At 39.7% G+C, this 21,770-nt stretch overlaps 1 protein-coding gene across 25 annotated transcripts in view; it reads left to right on the plus strand.

Annotated features, from left to right (window-relative positions):
- The window catches only part of PBRM1 (polybromo 1), a 95,899-nt gene extending 74,376 nt beyond the window's left edge, over positions 1–21,523 (plus strand). For 12 of the 25 annotated variants that reach the window (XM_065886289.1, XM_065886298.1, XM_065886290.1 and 9 more), the window contains 6 exons: positions 6,889–7,072; positions 7,665–7,875; positions 8,513–8,714; positions 18,770–18,840; positions 18,948–19,164; positions 21,131–21,523. In XM_065886289.1, the coding sequence (XP_065742361.1) occupies positions 6,889–7,072; positions 7,665–7,875; positions 8,513–8,714; positions 18,770–18,840; positions 18,948–19,164; positions 21,131–21,303 (1,058 nt within the window). In that variant the 3' untranslated portion in view covers positions 21,304–21,523. Of the gene's footprint in view, positions 1–6,888; positions 7,073–7,664; positions 7,876–8,512; positions 8,715–12,029; positions 12,195–15,576; positions 15,733–18,769; positions 18,841–18,947; positions 19,165–21,130 lie in introns of all 25 variants that reach the window. The other 13 variants (XM_065886283.1, XM_065886284.1, XM_065886288.1 and 10 more) reach the window with 3 other exon arrangements.
- The last annotated feature ends 247 nt before the right edge of the window (positions 21,524–21,770 follow it).

Genomic DNA, 21,770 nt, shown 5'->3' on the forward strand with positions numbered 1-21,770 from the left:
GACTTTTCTAAGCTAAAGACTGTGTTCTTTGTGCTGTCACTGAAGTCTCTGTTCTAGCTTTGTGGTCAGCTAGTGACGTAACAGGATTTTCTTAAATGCTTGGATCCAGAAAACCCAAAAAATCCCCAGTCTTTGCAATTGCATACTGCATCTTTGTTGGAGCACACCTTTAACACTCAGCGCAAAAGTTTACAACTCTGCCTTTGCCTTTACTACCTGCTCATGCAGGTCTTGATAGTCAGCTAAAGGTGAGAGCTTAGGGCCTTCTCAGGTCTTTGCTGAGCATGCACCCTGCCCATGGCATGTGCATGGCTTTCTAGATTTTCAGGACTATGTGGAAGCTTTTCAAAACTCTTATTCCCCAAAGAATAAGAGTTGGGGTGGGTGGGGGGGATGGATGAGATAGATTAAAATGCCACAATGCTCTCCTGCTAGCTTTCAGTCACTTTTTTCCTTAAGTAAGGATTCATTTGGTTGTTGTAAACTTTTAGCTGTTTTCCAGGATTCCAGTACTGTTGATTCTCACAGTTTTTGCTAGCTTTTAGTGTTTCTGTGAAGAAACACGTGGATTCCCCAACTGCCATTTTCACTGACATCAGTTGAAGTAATTCCTTGTTACAGTTGCCTGTTAGAATGTGTTGCATTCTGTAGTTTATAAACTGTTTTTTTTTTAATCTAGGATTTCATTTATTTCAAACCATAACCCTGTGTAAAAGATGCTGATATTCTCAGAAAGGTCATGTTACTGTCCAAGAAATGGGCCAGAACTGAAACTTAGGTCTTCTCGTTTATACTTCTGTACTGGTGTTTGGATTGTTGGTTGGTTTACAGCCAACTGGGACACTTTTGAGAGTGAAAGGGGGTGCCAATAATATTAGGCAGGAAAACAGGCATACAGTGAGATGTTAATCTTGAGATAAAACCCTAAAGAAAATGCATCTAGTAGTCACAAAATGGGTTTTCAGTCCAGCTTGTGGATTTCAATATCCACCCTCCCCATGGGAGAGAAGTGTTTCTTTGTTACGTTTTATATTGACTTAAGTGCAAGGAGGCAGATCTTTTTTTAAATTAATTTGTTTTTGTAGACTAATAATTTAAAGTGTTTAAACTTAAGCTTTAGAGGATTTATAATTTCATTGTGTTAAATATACACACTGTTGAATGTAAATCTCATTTTTGTCTCTCTGAAACAAAAGTTTTAAGGATAATTAGGTGTAATTTTTTCATCTTCTATGATATAGACCTAGTGGGCCTATTTCACTTAGGAAATAGTACTGTTTTCCTAACTATTATATATATGTTCTTTGTTCAGTTTCTGTTAAGAGTTGTCCTCACTAACTTGAATGGTAATCAAATGGCCACCAAGAAGTTGCTTTTGGGAATGAACATGGCCTCACCTGGCAGAGAGTACCTTTACCCTTAGGCCACTTGAGTGATAAAATTTCCAGGAACCTCAGCTCCTCAAATATGCCAGTTCCTAATTTATTGCAAGTTCTGTTTTCTTCATAGTAGATTTTTTTTAATGATTCTTTAATTGAAAAACTATTCTTAGTAAGACAAGAAAAATAAAAAGGTTTTAAAGATTAGAAAGGAAAAATAAAATTATCAGTTTTTGCAAAGGTACAAAGAAAATCCAAGAAATGTTCAGATAAATTATTAGAATTACTGAAAATATCAACATCATCTGTATTTCTATTTACCATCACTGAGCAGTTAGAAAACCAAAATTTTTAAATATACAATTTACATTAAATATCTAGGAATAAATCTTTTAAAAGATATATAAGACTCATACATACACATGCTAAAAAAAAAAAAACTGTCAGGAAATTATCAAGAGAAATTAAAGAAGACCTAAATAAATGAAGTGATCTGTCATGTTTATAGCTGAAGGACTCAGTATTATAAAGATGTCAGTTCTTCCCAAATTGACGTATAGATTCATTGCAGTTCCAGTTGAAATCCAGCAGGTTTTTATAAATTTTTTATCCATTAATAAATGAAGCTTCCTAAACTCTTGTCTTTTCCCTATCTTTTGAGGGCCTGGTGGGAACCCCAAGTCAGGACAGGGACAACACATCCATTCCAAGGCCACCAGTCATTTTTATTCTTTAGCTGTGAGCAGAATTTTTACCTTTTCCAAATCTCTATTTTTACTCCATGAAGTATGGAAAATACTAACTGTACCTTCTCCAAATTGAAAAGCCTTTGGATTATGTAAGTAAAGTGCTGTGTAAATCCAAGGCAGTGATAATAATTATAGCTATTTTAAGCTTGTAATATGGGGACTTCCCTGGTTCTTCAGCGGTTAAGACGCCATGCTTCTACTACAGGGGCACTGGTTTGATCCCTGGTCAGGGAACTAAGACCCTGCAAGCCACACAGTGCGGCCAAAAAAAAAGAGTTATAAAGTGTTTCTGACCTGTTTTTACATGTTTTGTTTGTAAATGTTTAGTAAGTTGTTAGCTATGAACACTCCTGTTAAGTTCAAGAGCAAAATACGAATGTCCTTGTCACTCATGTTTAACATTGTTCTGAAGGTATTAGCCAGTGCAGATAGAAGTAAGAAACAGACATTTCAAATAAGGAAATTAAGGAGATGAAAATTCAAGAGAATCAACCAAGAAGTCATGGCACATAATAAGAGAAGTAAGATGGTTGAATATAAAATTAATAACAAACTAATTGCCTTGAAAGATTAAATAATAGGACTTACCTAGTGGTGCAGTGGTTAGGAATCCGCCTGCCAATGCAGGGGACACAGGTTCGAGCCCTGGTCCGGGAAAATCCCACATGCCGCAGAGCAGCTAAGCCCGTAAGACACAACTACTGAGCCCGTGAGCCACAGCTACTGAGCCCACGTGCCACAACTACTGAAACCCACGTGCCTAGAGCCCGTGCTCTTTAACAAGAGAAGCCACCGCAATGAGAAGCCCGTGCACCGCAACAAAGAGTAGCCCCTGCTTGCTGCAACTAGAGAAAGCCCGCGCGCAGCAACAAAGACCCAAGGCAGCCAAAATATTAATTAATTAATTTTTTTAAATGCACTTTAAAAAAGATTAAATAATAATAAGAATTACTTTAGGATAAATTTAACAAGGTATTGCCACAGTTGTATACAGAAAGTTTTTTAGTGCTACTTTTAATGCATTTAAAAGGGAATGCTTGGACTTCCCTGGTGACACAGTGGTTAAGAATCCGCCTGCCAATGCAGGGGACATGGGTTCGAGCCCTGGTCTGGGGAGATCCCACATGCTGCAGAGCAACTAAACCCATCCACCACAAATACTGAGCCTGTGTTCTAGAGCCCGTGAGCCACAACTACTGAAGCCTGTGCACCTAAATCCCGTGCTCCACAATAAGAGAAGCCACCACAATGAGAAGCCTGTGCACTGCAACGAAGAGTAGCCCCTGCTCACCGCAACTAGAGGAAGCCCACGAGCAGCAACAAAGACCCAACACACCCAATCAATCAATCAGTCAGTCAATCAGTCAGTCAGTGGAATGCTTGAACAAATTGCAGAGCATATACCATGTGCTTGAATAAGAATTTTCAACATAGAGATGTTCATTCTCCCTAAATTAATCTTTTTTTTTTTTTTTTTTTTTTTTTTGCGGTACATGGGCCTCTCACTGTTGTGGCCTCTTCCACTGTGGAGCACAGGCTCCAGACGTGCAGTCCCAGCGGCCATGGCTCACGGGCCCAGCCACTCTGCGGCATGTGGGATCCTCCTGGACCCGGGCACGAACCCGTGTCCCCTGCATCGGCAGGTAGACTCTCAACCACTGCGCCACCAGGGAAGCCCTAAATTAATCTTTAATGTGAGCCCAATAGACATACCAATGGGAATTTTCTGTGAGAAAGTTGGGACTAAATAAACTGATTTTTTAACATCATGTCAAAAAAGAAACAAAAATCAGGAAAATTCTGAAAAGCATGGTGAAGGGGAGAGTGTCTATCCTTACAGATACTAAAACATTATAACACTATAATAATTTAAATTATTTATATGATATATGAATAAACATTATTTGAACAGAATAGAAACTTTAGCAGTAGACTCAAATATAATTTAATTTGTGATAAAAGTGACATCCCAGGTAAGTGGGAAAAGATGGATTTTTCTCTAAGTAATATTTGGAAATTAGGTAGCCATTTGGAAAAAGTAAAATTGTATCCATCTCTCGCATCAACTTCAAAATAAATTCCCAGATAAATCACAGGCTTAAATGAACCTAAAATGAAGTAGCAAAGATACCAAAAGAAGTGATGGGAAAGAAATTCTTACAACCTTTGACATAAAACCCAGAACTCTTACAAGAAAGATGGATAAATTCAACTATATAAAAGTTTAAAATGTTTGGCAGAAGTAAAGACAGATGACAACTTTGGGAAGATATTTGCAATGTATATCATAGAAAAAGATCAAATTTCCCTCATATATGAAGAGCTCCTATAAACAATTAGAAAAAAAGATCAACATCCAATAGGAAAATGGGCAAAGATTAAGAGAGAGCAGAGAGGTTTATCAGTGGTTCTTAAAAGAAAATACGAACTTCAGCCAGTAGAGAAATGCAAATTAAAATTACCCAGATGCTGCTTTTTTTTAAATTACCTATCAAATGGTCAAAAATTCATGTTTACTAGTTGATAAGAATACAGGGAAGTGGCATTTGCCCACTTTGTGGTGGGTTTATGAATTAGCATAACCTCTATGGAAGGTAATTTGATAATACCTATAAATATTAAAGTGTACATACCCTTTGACCCAGGTTTTATACTATTAGAAATTTATTCCTCAAATGTATTCATCCATGTGCAAATTGATATGTGTCTTTTTTTGAGGGGGGGAGGCTGCGTAGGGTCTTTGTTGCTGAGTGCGGTCTTTCTCGAGTTGCATCGAGTGGGGGCTACTCTTCGTTGTGGTGCGCGGGCTTCTCATTGTGGTGGCTTGTCTTGTTGCGGAGCACAGGTTCTAGGCGTGTGGGCTTCAGTAGTTATGGCACGCAGAATCAGTAGTTGTGGCTTGTGGGCTCTAGAGCACAGGCTTAGTATTTGTGGCACACAGGCTTAGTTGCTCTGCAGCACGTGGGATCTTCCTGGACCAGGGCTCAAACTCGTGTCCCCTGCGTTGGCAGGCGGATTCCTAACCACTGCACCACCAGGGAAGTCTGATATATGTCTTAAATTATTTATGTCGATATTGTTTTGCTTCAGTACGAGAGCAAAAATTTGGAAACAACCTAAATATCCGTCAGTAGGGAGCTAGTTGAATAAATATATTAATACCAGCAGTGATCCTCAAGATATATTATTTTGGAGCAAAATTTAGGTGTAAAACAATATAAGTGATATGCTACCATCTGTAAGTTTGTATGTGTGGTAAAATATACGTAACATAAAGTGCAACATTTTAACCATTTTTAACTGGACAATTCACTGACATTAAATCCATCGACAGTATTGTACAACCATCACTAGAACACATCTAGAACTTTTCATCACCCCAAATAGAAACTCTGTACCCATTAAGCAATAACTACCCATTTCCGCCTCTCCCAGCCCCTGGTAAGCACTGTTTTACTTTATTTCTCTATGAATTTTGCCTATTCTGGGTACCTTTGTCCTTTTGTGTCTGACTTACATTACTTAGCATAAATTAAAAATTCTCAAGCTTCATCCATAGTGTAGCATGTATCAGAATTTTATTCCTTTTTAAGGCTGAATAGTATTTATTATATGTGTATATAACATTTTGTTTATTCATTCATCTGTTGATGGACATTTGGGTGGTTTCTACCTTTTGGCCAATTGTGTATAATGCTGCTATGAACATTGGTGTATGAGTATCTGTTTGAGTCCCTGCTTTCAGTTCTTTTGGATATTTACCTAGAAGTAGAATTGCTGGATGAACTCTGTTTAACTTTTTGAGAAACTGCCAAACTGTTTTCCACAGCAGCTGTACCATTTTACATTACCACCAGTGATATACAAGGATTCCAATTTCTCCACATCTTTACCAACACTTGTTACTTTCTGGAGGTTTTGTTTGTTTGGCTTTTTTCCCTTTATAATAGCCATCCTAATGAATGTGAAGTGGTATTTCATTTCAGTTTTGATTTGTATTTCCCTAATGAGTAATGATGTGAGCATCTTTTCATGAGCTTATTGGCTATCTGTGTATCTTCTTTGGGGAAATGTCTGTTCAGATCCTTTGCCTATTTTTTGAGTTGTCTTATTATTGCTGAGTTGTAGGAGTTCTTTATATATTCTGGATATTAGATTCTTACCAGAGATATATAATTTGCAAATATATTCTGCTGTTCTATGTCTTTCCATTTTGTGTCCTTTGAAAAACAGAAGTTTTTAATTTTGATGAAGTCCAGTTTATCTTTATTTTCTTTGGTTGTTTGTGATTTTGATGTCACATTTATGAAACCATCGCCTAATAGAGGGTCACAAAGATTTACACCTATGTTTTTCTTCTAAGAGTTTTATAGTTGTAGCTCTTACATTAAGGTCTTTGATCCATTTTGAATTATTTTGTGTATATGGTATATGGTAGGCTTCTAGCTCCATGCTTTTGCGTGTGGAAATCCAGTTGTTCCATCACTACTTGTTAAAGAGACTATTCTTTCCCCATTGAATTGTCTTGGCACCCTTGTCGAAAATCAGTTACCCGTAAAAACTCAATTGTATGGGTTTATTTTAGACTTTTAATTCTATTCCATTGACCTACATATCTATTCTTACACCTGTGTATACCCTTTAAATCTTCTAACTTGAATCATGTGAATATCTTAATTCAAAAATAATACAAATTTAAAATAACTGTTAGCTATGACCACAGTTTACTCCTTTAATTTCTCTCCAATTTTCTCTTTCAGGAAAGTGTGCTGTATTGTCATTCAAGGACTTCCTCTCCTGCAGGCCAACTGAAATTCCAGAAAATGACATTCTGCTTTGTGAGAGCCGCTACAATGAAAGTGACAAGCAGATGAAGAAATTCAAGGGACTGAAGAGGTTTTCACTCTCTGCTAAAGTGGTAGATGATGAAATTTATTACTTCAGGTAAACTTGAAAAACTAAGGAAGAAAGAGCACTTCAGCTCCTAATAGTAAAACTGATATCAAAATAGGATAGTCCAGGGTGGGTTTTTTGTTTGTGTTTTTTATTAGGTCTTAAAGCAGAGCAGTCGACATTTCAAATAGAAAATATTAATTCATTCAATTAAATATTAAAGGAAAATCCTCATAAAATGCTGAGATGTGATAACTGGTATAACAGTCCTCTTGGCGTAGACTTCAGTAATTGTAATATGGAGGCAGAAATCTTTGGTTCTGGTTCATAGCCTGTCTATCAAGAGGTTGCACAGTTCTGTAGACTACGAAAATTCTTTTCACTATATATTGGCAACTAGATCTCAACTTTGCACCCAGTGCTTTTGTGGGTATTCAGCAGGATCCCTTAAAAACAAGCATCTGTAAGTAGGTGTGACTATAAATATATGTTTTAATTCTTTCCCTTGCTGACTTAGAGTAGACATTGCAGATTGCAGGACGTTGCTTCTAGATATTAAGGCAGAACATTGCTTTCTGATCAATCCTGGAGTAGTGTTAGGTGATTTCATTTTATTTATTTGTTCTTATGTCACTTCTTTTAGAAAACCGACTGTTCCTCAGAAGGAGCCCTCACCTTTATTGGAAAAGAAGATCCAGTTGCTAGAAGCTAAATTTGCTGAGTTAGAAGGTGGAGATGATGATATTGAAGAGATGGGAGAAGAGGATAGTGAGGTCATTGAGCCTCCTTCTCTACCTCAACTTCAGACTCCCCTGGCCAGTGAGCTGGATCTCATGCCCTACACACCCCCACAGGTGAAGGTGACAAGTTCCTGTTACTTGTCTTATTTCCAGCTCTGGTTTGCAGCAAATTCAAACCCAAAAGGGAGGAGACATCCAACCCCTATATTATGGGAGCTTCAACCTAGAATGCTACAGGAAGGAACAGGTTTTGTTTTTTTTTTTTCACGATGCCACTAATAACTTAAAATTTAATATCTATTTTTTAAAATTTCATAGACAGCTGGTTTTAGTGGCAGGTTTAGTTAGAAAGTTCTTCTTGCCTTGTATTGAAGGAAAGCCATGAGGGACTGCATCATTCTGTTACTGTATCTTTTATTGCTTATATCTTTCTAGTCTCTCTTTCTTTAGGACCTCATCTTTCGGTTAAGGTGATCCCTATTGGTATATTTTTTTCATTTAGAATTTTCTGAAGACTTCATTGTGAGGTCACTATATAGATTGCAATCATGGAATTCAGTGAAACTTTCATTTTTCTTATATGGTAAGAGACAAGGAAGAGCTGTGTTTTGAACATGAAAATGGCCAGCTATAAACTGAACATGTCTATAAAACAGTAGCTGTTGAGTCGCATGTTCCTGGCTTCCAGAAACCTTTAACAATTGACCAGATGCAAAGTTCCGATGCACTATAAGAGCTTTCTGTCTTACAGTCTACCCCAAAGTCTGCCAAAGGCAGTGCAAAGAAGGAAGGCTCCAAACGGAAAATCAACATGAGTGGCTACATCCTGTTCAGCAGTGAGATGAGAGCTGTGATTAAGGCCCAGCACCCAGACTACTCTTTTGGTGAGCTCAGCCGACTGGTGGGGACAGAATGGAGAAACCTTGAGACAGCCAAGAAAGCAGAATATGAAGGTAAATAGAGCGTAGGCACAATAGTCTGAGCTTTCTAAGCAAGGGGGTGTTTTCAGCAATGCACGTGCATAGACAGGTTGAATCTCTTGTTCTTACCACTTGCACGTGAACTTTGTGTTGGGGACTGTCTCAAATGGCTCCCATCCAGCAGTTTAAGTGTCAGCCTTGTCCTGACTGAGGAAGTGCTGTCTCTGACTTGGCCTCTGATCCTGGTGTGGTTTTTTTTTTTCCCCCAAATTTCTCAAACAAATATTTAGCTATTAAAAATTGCATGATTTTTTTTCTTTCATTAAGTCCTGTAAGCACACATGTGTTGAGCTGGGGAATGATTATACAAGGATGTTAAATATAATTTTGGTTAAAATTCATCTGAAATGGGGCTTTCAAAATCAGTGATCTTCTGTTACGGCTCTCGATAAGCCATATGTATAAACTCCAGGCTGAGGCTTGGCTGAAGCGCTTGGTTTCCTAGGCCAGTCCTGGCCTGTGCTGCATTCATAGCTACTTTTAAGGTACTTGGGTTCTCTTTGATAAAGCTCAACTGCCTTCATTTTCCTTTTACTCTATAATTAAATCATTTGGGGCTATGAGCTATCATTCAAGGATTTGGTGGTTCTTAGCCATTAAGGACAAATACTTAAGAGAGGTTTTTGGTTTTTTAATATCAGGCATGACTTTAATAAAGAAATGAGTAATAAACATTAGACTAGGCAGGACTGTTGCCGTTAGAGCTGTATTTTTTTTTCATTTGGAATTGTATATAATGCTTCATTTTGCCAGTTTAAAGCCCTCTCTTGATTGACCATAGTGATCACCATTACTCTTCTTGGCCAGGTCCAAATCCAGCAAGCATAAACAAATTAATTATCAAGGCTGCCTCCTTTATTACAGTTTATGGAGTTTCCAAAGAAACTCCTTTTTTAAAAAAATAGTTTACTCCTTTCATTTATTACAGTTGATTTATTATTATAAAATTATCTGACAGGCTTCCCCAAGGATCTTCTGCAGAACCCTAGTCCTACAAGATGTTCATTCAGAAAACATTTGTGGCAAAACCAGTTTGAGAAGCACTCCAAAAACTTTCTCTCTTAGAAACTTAACAGTGCATATTGCCATATGAAAGTCTTTAAACCTGTAGTAAATAACCTACTTTTTTCACCTGGCATTTTCTGAAACTTGATCAGGTATTCATGTAATATCAGCTAATATCCTGAAGAACTAATATTTGACAGAATATTCTTTGAGAAACCATAGTCAGTTCTGTAAGAACCTAGAACTTTGGAGAGCTTTGGTATTTCTAACCTTAGTGGAAGTTAAGACCAGATATATCACTCAGTTGGAGAAGTGTTAAAAATGCAGCTCACATGGCTGTAAAGCCTGGTCCAGGACAAATGAAGCCAGTACTGCATGGCTGGTTATTCAGAGTGTGAACAAGAGCGAGAAATGTGTCTGGAGATGATGTAAAAGTAAAAATGCTGGAGCAGAACTGAAGAGAAGGAGAAATGATGGCTTCTGGGAAATTCTTCCAAATTCAAAGGGAGATCTGAAATTTCAGTGAGAACTTAGTGAGAGGAGCTATATGACTCAGCAGTGTCTGCCTGAGACACAAAATCTGAACTTTTGGTGTCCAGGCCCATTGAATTCAAAACCCAAAGTTTGGAGGTTGGCTGACTTCATTTAATAATTCTCTTTTCTAAGACAGCCCAAAAAGAACCAACAGGTAGCCAGTCCAATTCCATCCACAGCCCTGAAATTTTCTTTTTTCAACTTCATTTTTTTGCTCTCCCATTTTACTGTGTCATTTGTGTAATGAAAATATGAGAACTTAATGTGGGGGTCTAGGTCATCAGTGTTTTTTTTACTGCTAGTTCAAGGAAATAGGTTGTTAAAATGGCCTTTGTCCCTCACGCTCATTGTACAGAGGATCTGTAAACTGGGACAGTGTAGTGAGTGATGACAAGTCTCTGCAGGTAACACTGTCGCAGCCGAGAAAGCTTTGACTTGGTTGACTTTCACATTATCACACAAAGGAGGACTGGAGCCGTTGCTTCTCGAAGCTCTTTAAAGCCATGTGACCTAAGCTGTTTTCCCCTTCCTTAGATCAGCCAGCAGTAGCCTTTTGAATTCCTTGTTGGAGGGTTAATGTGTGGCAGTTGGGAGTTTGATACCAGGAATCAGAGCCGCAGGTTGCTGGTTCTCTCTATATCCTTGGACAAGTCACTACCTGTCTCCAGTCTCAGTTTGCCCATGTGAAGAGTGGAGAGGAGTTCCTATTTATGAATGGTGAAGCAAAATAAACCCTGTATTGTGGGAGCTTTGGGAATGCACATTTCTAGAGTTCTCTAGTAAGGGTCCAGCCTGCTAGCTCCCAAAAAGACTGGGAATGTGATTGTTGGGGCCACTGGCTATGGAGAAGCAGAAAGAGTAGCTCATAGGAGTGAGCGGTGTAGCAGGGATGTTCCACAGCCCAGAACTGGCACAAGCTAATGCTCCTCTTGCATTTTGGATGAAATAAGTATGAATTCTGGAACTTTTGCTGATTTAGTATGATTTATGGTCAGTATTGAACTCAGCTTCAGGAAACCTGGTTCTGTCAGTACATTCTCCATTGCTTCATATGTGTATATATATTATTCCCTGCTTCTGATGACTGTAGCCTGGAGTATCATGCATTTTTTTCCCTTGGGGTTTATTAAACATGACCTCTTTGCTTCATTAGAATGTACAAATTAGCGTTTATTTTCCCTAAAACCTTGTGGAGGAGGCAGTAAGCTACTTTTCCCTTACAGAGTTAATTTTCTTCAGCTGCTAAACCTCATGACACTAATGACAAGAGTCCTCAAATCTTAGTAAAATTGGGTGCCAGGAATCAGGAAAATATAGTAAGTAACAGTTGTGCCAAAAATTACAATGGGCCATGGAATTGCTTCATGTTGAAATTATAAATAATTTGTAATGCTATTAATACTAGAATAATGGTAGCGCTTCTCATCTTCAGGGTGCCTTGTGAGATTAACCACGTTGGTTATGCTGGTGACGTTTTTAAATAAAATCTGTGCTTTCTGAATGTGTGTTGCAGTCTTAACATTCTTGAAATCTTTGCAGACCAGTTCTCAAGATGGGATAGGAAAGCTGGACTCTAGGTTACCAAGTGAAATCGGCCTGACTCCTCCTGTGTTGAGACTAGTCATCTACTGTTCCTTCCATTGAGACAGAACTGTTGCCTGTGTTTTTACTAGTCCTGTTGAATGCAATGGATGGTATTTTGAATTCCTGGGTTAAAAACAGAATTGAAAATCTGAAATGCCTTTACAGAGCGGGCAGCTAAAGTTGCTGAGCAGCAGGAGAGAGAGCGAGCAGCACAGCAACAGCAGCCGAGTGCTTCTCCCCGAGCAGGCACCCCTGTGGGGGCTCTCATGGGGGTGGTGCCACCACCAACACCAATGGGGATGCTCAATCAGCAGTTGACACCTGTTGCAGGTAAAAACAGGAGCTAAGACCATTTTTTTCCACTTTAAGAAATTCCTTCATTTTTTTTTTTCCTCCAACAAGGAGTAAGCCACAGTCTCTAGGCTTTTCTCATGACAGATTCAAAGTTTGAAGTCATCCATGTTGTCCTTATATCGCCTTTCCCTTATGGGCAATGCCTCCCCTCTACCCCAGAAATGGGCCCTGGGCCCAGTCCTGGGAATTGGTAGGGAGCAGCTCTTCCCTGGCTGTGGGCATGATCTGGCGATATTCTCCACCGCAGACTGCTCTTGATAGAGTTCTACAGCAGAAAATATAAACAGACCCTGAATTCTGTTCTGGAGGGACTCCCAAGAGAAAACACAAAACTAGTCTTTAGGTGGTGATGATTTTCCCATCTCATTCCAGTATTCAGTTTGCCTTGTTCTGCTGCAGCCATCCTTAAAAGACTGACCATTTAAAAGGATTTTTGACAATGAATTGTAAATCCTTTCTTGGTCACCAATGTGCATGACTGCTAAGTAGAATACAAAGTCCTTAATCAATTCATTGTGCCCACTCTGTAATGCTTTTCTATTTAATTACATTAAACTGCATTTTCTGTTAGTATCCCAGTCACATATTTTTAAAAAAAGAAAAGAAAAGATGAATGTGGTTTGCTTGTGTGTGTTGTCTCTGGTTCTGGTAGCCATAGCAAATTTGGCTATTCTTGAATATTCTTGTCTGACGTGTCTCCAATGAGAAACCTGCAGACCACTTCTCGGGTCCCTCCTTCGTGATCTTTCTAAGCCTGGTGAGGTCCATTCAAGCTGTGTTTCTTCTTAAGCAAGCAGTCTGACCTCTTTTTTCAGGGAGTCCAAGATAGTGTTGCTCAAGACAGGCTCATTGGGATGCTGTTTTTGTTTTCACTTTTTTTTTTTTTTTTTGCTTTTTAAGGCAGAGTAGCATAAGATAACTTTTCCATTGTTGCTCCTACCTTTTGTGATGGCAAGTTCTCAAATGCACTATCGCTGAACTCAGCAGTTGCACTCGCCAAAGCACATCTGAATCATGGCTTTCAGTACTTTCAGTGTAACTGATGTTGATCTAACAAATCTCATAATCGCCTGCTCTATTCCATGGCCCATTTTGGTTAATGGGGTGCCAGAGGTTTTTAGAAATCAGACCTTGAACATGGGGACTTTGAAAGTTAGAATTCCCTCATTGACATTCTCTTTTGTTCTATTTGATGTGTGATATTATAGCACTGTGCCCTTGACTAAAAAGCCCAGGGACACATTAACAAAACCAATTCAAACAGCTAAAAACATTGAAAAACAGCAGCTGCAGCATTTTAGCTCCCTGTTGGGGAATAACATCACAGAGCTCTGATGGGTGAGGAGGGTGGCCCCCTTCCAGAAAGCCCCTGCTCCATTATTAAACCTTTTGCTGCCCAGTCTTCTGGGCTGTGGGAGTGCAGGGCAAGCATTCTCTACAGTAAGCAGTCTTTGGTCCACAGTGGGGACTTTGCAGCTTAAGAGAGTGATTTCTTATGGGTTTACAGGTTTGCATAGGGCCTAAGTCTTAGCCTTGTTGCTGTCTGAGACCAGCTTTGCTTACAAGCATTGAAGCTCATTTGAACACATGTGACTGGGATAATAAATGCCAAAGTACAGTTTAATGAAGACAAGTGTCATGTCTTTCAATTCTTAGTAATTTCTTCAACCACAGCCCATGAAGGCTGCGTTCAGATGGGCTTTTGTAATTGAAAGCAAAGCCTCCTAACGTTCTTGAATTCCCACCTACTTATCCCTAAAAGCTCTGTCTGGTGGTATGGTTAAAAGACAGTTTGGTAGCATTGGATCTCCTCATATTTAAGATGGTGGTGTCTGTTCAAAAGTAGTTTTTATCTCTGAACTCTCATTTTAAGAAAATGAAACTGATAATCCTATTTTATGTACAGAGGTGATTATTATTTAAAATTTGTTTTATTGGTTTGTGTAATTGTAAGTTTCTTAGTCAGCTTAGATATGATCGATGAGGCAAGCTGAATCAATCTCAGAACTTGCAGTAATTTTATAGCTTCAAAAGACTAAACTTTATAAATAAATACCTTTCAAACAATTCTTCAGGGAAAATCAAAGAGTAAAATTCTTAGAACCGGGAGTCTTGCACTGTTTCCAGAACCCCTCTACAAAAAGTATAATATAAAAATGAGGTTTTGCACCAATTCCTCAACCCCTCCCTTTGTGCAAGAAGCTGTGTCCAAAGGTGATTGCATTTCGTGGGGAGCCTTGTGTTTTGTTCATTGTGATCATTTCAAATCCCAGAAAAATCAAGTTGTTTTCCTTGCTTAAAAAAATGTCATATGGCTTTAAAGTTCTTTTGATAGGTGAGTCTTTGACATTCTGAAATTATCTTCTTCCTTTCACTCTTTTTGCCAAAAATACTTGTTTTTTGAAATTCTTCCCTAGCCAGCAGGAAGTATTTTGTGTTGTGAAGATGCACTTTGAAAATAAAGGAATAAAAACCTCTGTTCACAGAAATTCTCTACCTCATTTAAAATGTTCCCTGTTAACTGAAGGTCTTTGTGAGGACATTTGTGTGCTTGGGGACAATGACGACAATTGGCCTTTTCTCATGTCAACAGAGCCTGATTCTCCAGCCATTCCTCCTAAGATCTGCGTGCAGGCTACTGAGTGACCTGGGCTTAGGTTGGCTGGTGGCCGGGGTGGGGGTGGGGAGTTAGGTTTTATCTTTATTTTATCATGTTTTGAGATCTAAAGATGAAACATCATTCATTGTGATGACTCTTAGCTGTTCCCCATCTCAAGCTCAAGCATGATCCATTCTTACCAGCAGTGGTGGGGCTAAAAGGGAGGAGGAATGGACATAGAAGTCTTGAAAAAGTCTTGCCGCCTCCCCCATGCTGGAGAACCATGCTTTGTGATCAGGGCTGTGCGCCTCATTTTCCTCCATTCCAGTTTCCCCTCATGTGTACCCTGTGATAGGCATATGAGTGTGGGCATAGTGGAATGATGGGGTTTATACTCTTCAGTAGAATCGCAGTAGGCAGAACGGGTCTCTGAACACCTTGCAATAATCATGACCTTGGGAAGGCTGTTACTGGAACTCCTCTTTATTATTATTTAACTGAAAACATGCAGCGTATTTATCACAGGGAAAATAACTACAAATAATAATGTACTAAGTACTAATTCATCCAGAAATGTATTTCATATTTGTAACTTTATATTTTGTTCATTATTGCAACAAAATAATTGCACTAATTGCCGTTATATCATGCAGTACTAAGGGTGCTTTATTCATTGGTAGTGCATGGGGGGGAGTTGTTATTACTTACTTCATGTTGCATGTTAATGATGCATGTCTGAAATTTGTTGTGTCCTTCAAGGCATGATGGGTGGCTATCCGCCAGGCCTTCCACCTTTGCAGGGCCCAGTTGATGGCCTTGTTAGCATGGGCAGCATGCAGCCACTTCACCCCGGGGGGCCTCCACCCCACCATCTTCCGCCAGGTGTGCCCGGCCTCCCGGGCATACCACCACCGGGTAAGAACTTCATCCTCATTCACTCATTAATCTCATCTTCATATTCTCTTTTTCCTCCTTCAGCCATTTGTTCCAGGAGGTACCTGCTGCCCATGTGGGCAGGCCTTCCCTCACTGAGAATCCCAGGGATGTCAGCAGTAGGACCTGTCCTGTGTATTGAGCAGGTGGCTCAGCACCTGTGCCCTTGAGCACCTGGCTGCCTAGCAGCAGCACAGGACACATGACAGAAACTAGACTCAGCAGATCAAGGGGCAGGAGGCATACTCTAAAATCACTCAAACAATTTGACACGTGCTCAGAAAGCCAAACACAGCCTAGGAGGTCATGCTCTGCTCTCTTTATCAGTGAATGAAGTTTCCCAAATTGCCAGTTGATATAAAAACACTTTTTACTCCTGAGTACATTTCTTCTTCTGGTTCAATTCTTATCTCAAAGGGTCTTCTGTGTAGAATCCCTGCTCCATCTTTTGCTTTTCAAGCAGCCCCTCCCCTCTAAGGGAATTACAGAGTCGCTAATGTAGAACTCTTTAGAAATCCTTCAGTCAGTCCTTCTAGGAACAGAAAGGAGGGAGAGAACGAATTTGTCCTGGATGAGTTTTCTATTTCTGAGTCCCCAAAGAAGGATGACATAACATTTAAAGAACAGCATAGCCCACCTTGCTACCTGGAGACACTGGTTTGTCTGTCAACAGAAGTTCAGAAGTTATATAGAAACATATAAGTGGAGCCCAGAAATAGGTACAGTTTTCCTTTACAATTAATTAGCAAATTTGAAAGATTATTATGAAAGGAAAATCACAAGTTCCCATATTAATTGCCATCATATGCAAAAAAACTGACCCTTAGGTATCTATTTGGAGGGAATGTGACCTTAAGATGACTTGGAATAGTATTTGATCCATTATCCAAAATATTAGCTAAAGGCCTGGCCCAGATGACAAAATGTAGAAACCCTTAGATTTGCTTACAACAGCATTGGATCTACCGATCCCGTGGCTATAAAGAGTTCCAAACGAAGCTTCAGAGGGTGTGCCCAGCAGTATGTAGGGTGAGCTAACCTGGTGGCTTGGCCTAGAGCCTTCAGTAACACGCTTTGTGATGTGAGTGTTGCTTAGAGAATGGCCATAACTCCACAGAAGTATTTGATCTAGACACACCCAGAGGAGGAAATGTTCGTGGGCGTGGGTGCTTCATTATGGAAGTGGTGGACCATGTGTGAGTTGCTCTTGGAGCAGGTGTCAGTCATAAAATGGGTGTGTTCCTGTGGCAGGTGGAGTTGTCCTTAATTCTGTGCCCTCTCCCCTTGGCAAGAGTATCTAACTGAGCAGTGAGACTAAGCTGGACTTAACTCCCAGGTGCATGTGCTACTCAGCAGGAGTCACACCGAAGGCCAGTACCCTCTAGGTAGCTGGTCTTCTGGCGGGTTTTGGGAGGTAGATGTCTCCCTTTGCCCCTTTTTCAGATTCTAAATGCATTTGAAGAAAGCACAACACACCTGATGATAAGGAGACAGGGAAGAACCCCTCTTAGTATCTACACACGCACGTCTGATCAGGCTTTGAGAAGAGGGAGATTCAGTGAGCTCCTCTGGTGACTCAGCCTGCATTCTCACCAGCTGCCCCCTGGCATGGCATTTGTAAACAGAGGGCACATAGGGGGTTGGTTGCTGATATTTTTGTGCTGCCCTGCAGAGATTGATACAGGCAGCTCAGGGAGGCCCACTGTGTTGTGAAATCTAAGGTGGGTGAGTGTCCTAGGGGGACAGGGGTTAATAATATGTTGCTGGAGCAGCAACTTACCCACTGCAACCTCTTCACTCACTCACAAATAATCACTAAGATCCTATTCTTGTAATTCAGGTACCCTTCTGGGTTCTTGGAATATAAAAATCCCTGCTTTGTAAACAGAAAGCTTGTTTTCACTTAGTGTGTTCTCTCTTACAAACGTCTAATACTTCTTGGAAGTGGTATTTAGCAATTCTGAACCTTAGAATAGTGGGTTGGTTCTGCCTGGTTAAAATACCAACATTTTGAATCCAGAGAAACTATAGAATATGAAGTTAGCTCCTGTTGATCCTTCTGTGCAGCCAGCTGGACTTGTTTAAGGTTTAAGCAGTAGCTCGCCAGGGTTTTGATTGTAGTTTGTTAGTTTTTAATGAACTGGGTCCCTTACCTACTGCTCTGTTTTATGAGACTAGGAAATGGACGGTCCTGAGATTAAAATAGCCCCAGACGCTAAATTTAAGACATCATGTTATTATCAACTAGGACCTATGAGACAGAACTTGCTTGTGTGACAGAAATTGCTTGTGACGAGTCACCAAGGGAAGTTTATACAAAGTCCAAATATAGTAGGACCATGGAATCTTTCTCTTTCCCTTTGTCATTTTGCATTTGAAGTGATAGCACCAAGGCTGCTCTGTTTCCAGATGATTCCTTTTCAAAGTGCTGGTCTATCAAATGGCAGTGTCCCCTCTCTGCCAACATTAGTGACTCCCGTTAGAACCAGAGGTGCTGGTGGCCTGTGAGAGGACAGCAAGAATGTGCCTCCAGCCTCCACAAAGGTCACTTAATGTGCACTTGCACAAACCTCTTCCCTTATGTCCCTGCTGTCCTAACACATTGCATACAGCTGAGCCTGGTTGCAATGCCATTACTGCTGAAATTAAACACGGGCTTCAGTTGCAGGAAACTGTTGTCAAAAGAAAAATACCTTGAAAATATAGTTGTATTCTGACTGTAGCTTACCTAGGGAAATACTAGAATTTTATGCAGGGTTCAAATTATTTCTAAGCCATGAATAATTAATGTACATCAGACAAATTGTCCTAGCTTTGTATTTAAAGTACCTAAAAAACAAAAGAACATGCATTTTCTATATGAATGCTACATCCTGTTTTGGGTGCTTAGGGTTCCTATCCACAAAGACTCAGGGCAGAGATCATAGGCTTGCATTATAAATGGCCTTTCTTATCAGACAGTAGTTTTCAGTCTTCTCAACCCAGAGCCTCTAATTGTGCCTGTAATTCTGAATTATAGGTGTGATGAACCAAGGAGTGGCCCCTATGGTAGGGACTCCAGCACCAGGTGGAAGTCCATATGGACAGCAGGTGAGCCTCCAAGTTGGATCTTCTAGGACTCAACAGAATTCAAGTTACCCTCTTTCTCAGAGCATGCACTATTTTTTTTCCCTCACCATGTGTCTGTGCTCTTTCAGGTAGGTGTTTTGGGGCCTCCAGGGCAGCAGGCACCACCTCCATATCCTGGCCCACATCCACCCGGCCCCCCTGTCATACAGCAGCCAACAACACCCATGTTTGTGGCTCCCCCACCGAAGACTCAACGGCTTCTCCACTCAGAGGCCTACCTAAAATATATTGAAGGACTCAGTGCTGAGTCCAACAGCATTAGCAAGTGGGACCAGACCCTAGCAGGTAAGGAGAGTCCTCAAGAAGCCTTTTCGAAATCCATGCTTTATCAAAGTCCTCTCGCTGCTATGGACCTATTATATCAGGATAAATATCCATGATTCTTATACAGGCATACCTTGTTTTATTGCACTTTGTTTTGTTACTCTTCTCAGATACTGCATTTTTTACAAATTGAAGGTTTGTGGCAATGTGTCAAGCAAGTCTTTTGACACCGTTTTTACAGTAGTATGTGCTCACTTCGTTTTTCTGTGTCACATTTTGGTAATTTTCACAATATTTCCAACTTTTTCATTATTATATTTGTTTTGGTGATCTGTGATCAACAATCTTTGATATTATCATTATAAAAAGATTATGACTTGCTGAGGGTTCAGATGATGGTTAATATTTTTTTAGCAGTGTAGTCTTTTTTAATTAAGGTATGTACATTGTTGTTTTAGACATGATGCTATATTGCATACTTAATAGACTACAGTATAATGTAGACGTAACCAAAAAATTCATGCAACTCACTTTATTGTGGTGATTTGGAACCAAACCTGAGGTATGCCTTTATAAGCAAAATAAATTGTATACTTATTAGAAGGGTTTGGAGCTTCTTTGTATATTGACGTTACATACTGAAAATGGTTTTTTGCTGAGTTTCAAAGCTTAGTTTTGTCAGAAATATTTATGCCATCTTCTTAAGTATATTCTGAATTTTTTCAGTTATTTTTCAGGCATTTGGGGATAGCACAGATGGATTTGGGTAAATTAAAAATTATTTCAGGGCTTCCCTGGTGGCACAGTGGTTGAGAGTCCACCTGCCATTACAGGGGACACGGGTTCATGCCCCGATCTGGGAAGATCCCACATGCCGCGGAGCGGCTGGGCCCATGAGCCATGACCGCTGGGACTGCGCGTCCGGAGCCTGTGCTCCGCAACGGGAGAGGCCACAGCAGTGTGAGGCCCGCGTACTGCCAAAAAAAAAAAATTATTTCACCTCAATTTTTAAAAAAAAAATAATATTGGAAGACATGTTTCTATTAACCTATCAAGTTTTTTCATTTAGTTCAGCAGGCTCAGCATATTTTCAGTACTTACTAAAATAACTTGCCTAGTTTCTGGAAAGAACTTTGGAAGTTTCTGTTCATTTTTCATTTCTAAGCTAAATTTGATCATTTGATTGCTTTAAGAGTAGTAGGTGGTTTTCCCTTTCTTCATATTTACCTTTTTAGGAATTTTTTGTTAATATTGGAGTAACTATAAAATATTAATGATCAGATCTTTTAGGTGTTTGTACAACTTTTATATTCCCATTCTAGTAATTATGTTATCTTGTGCAGCTGTTTTGTGAAGTAATTGTTAGAAATTAGATAATTTCTAGGACTTCACTGGTGGCACAGTAGTTAAGAATCCGCCTGCCAATGCAGGAGACACGGGTTCGAGCGCTGATCTGGGAAGATCCCACATGCTGCGGAGCAGCTAAGCCCGTGCACCACAACTACTGAGCCTGTGCTCCAGAGCCCGTGAGCCACAACTACTGAGCCCGCGAGCCACAACTACTGAAGCCTATGTGCCTAGAGCCCATGCTCCACAACAAGAGAAGCCACCACAATGAGAAGCGCGCGCACCGCAACGAAGAGTAGCCCCCACTCACCGCAACTAGAGAAAGTCCGCACACAGCAACAAAGACCCAAGGCAGCCAAAAATAAATAAATTAATTAATTAATTTAAAAAAAAAAGACATTAGATAATTTATAAACTGCAAAGTGTAAAACGAGACATCCTTGGCTAGGTAGTCTCATACCTAAGTAAAATAGTTTTCTAAAAACCAAGATGCCTAATAAAACAATGTAAGAAATTTGCTTGGAAGTATTCTGCAGAGTTAAAATTCATAATATTCAATAAATAATAAATGTTTCATGTTTTAATCTGTCAGACCTTAGGACTGATATTTGTATTTCTCTGTCTGCACTTTAATTTTCAGCCCGAAGACGTGATGTCCATTTGTCAAAAGAACAGGAGAGCCGACTCCCCTCTCACTGGCTGAAAAGTAAAGGGGCCCACACCACCATGGCAGACGCCCTCTGGCGCCTTCGGGATCTGATGCTCCGAGACACCCTTAATATTCGCCAAGCATACAATCTAGAAAACCTTTAATCACATCAATTACGATTCTTTTATAGAAGCATAAAGAGTTTTGTGGAACAGTAGCCATTTTAGTTACTGGGGGTGGGGGGAGGAACAAAGGATGATCATTTTTATTGCATTTTATTGTACATCACAAGGCCATTTTTATATAAGGACACTTTTAATAAGCTATTTCAATTTGTTTTTGTTATATTAAGTTGACTTTATCAAATACACAAAGATTTTTTTTTGCATATGTTTCCTTCGTTTAAAACCAGTTTCATAATTGGTTGTATTTAGACTTGGAGTTTTATCTTTTTACTTGTTGCCATAGAGCTGAAACCATCAAAGGTTTTTTGTCTTGGCTTGGGGTTTCTGTTTCTTGTTTTTTTGGTTGGTTTCTTGTTTTTGTTTTTTTTAAATAACAAACAAAATGAAAAAAAACACACACAAGAGTTTACAGATTAGTTTAAGTTGTCAATGAAATGTGAAGTTGG

This window comes from Phocoena phocoena, chromosome 10, assembly GCF_963924675.1.
Source record: "Phocoena phocoena chromosome 10, mPhoPho1.1, whole genome shotgun sequence".
NCBI lineage: Eukaryota > Metazoa > Chordata > Mammalia > Artiodactyla > Phocoenidae > Phocoena > Phocoena phocoena.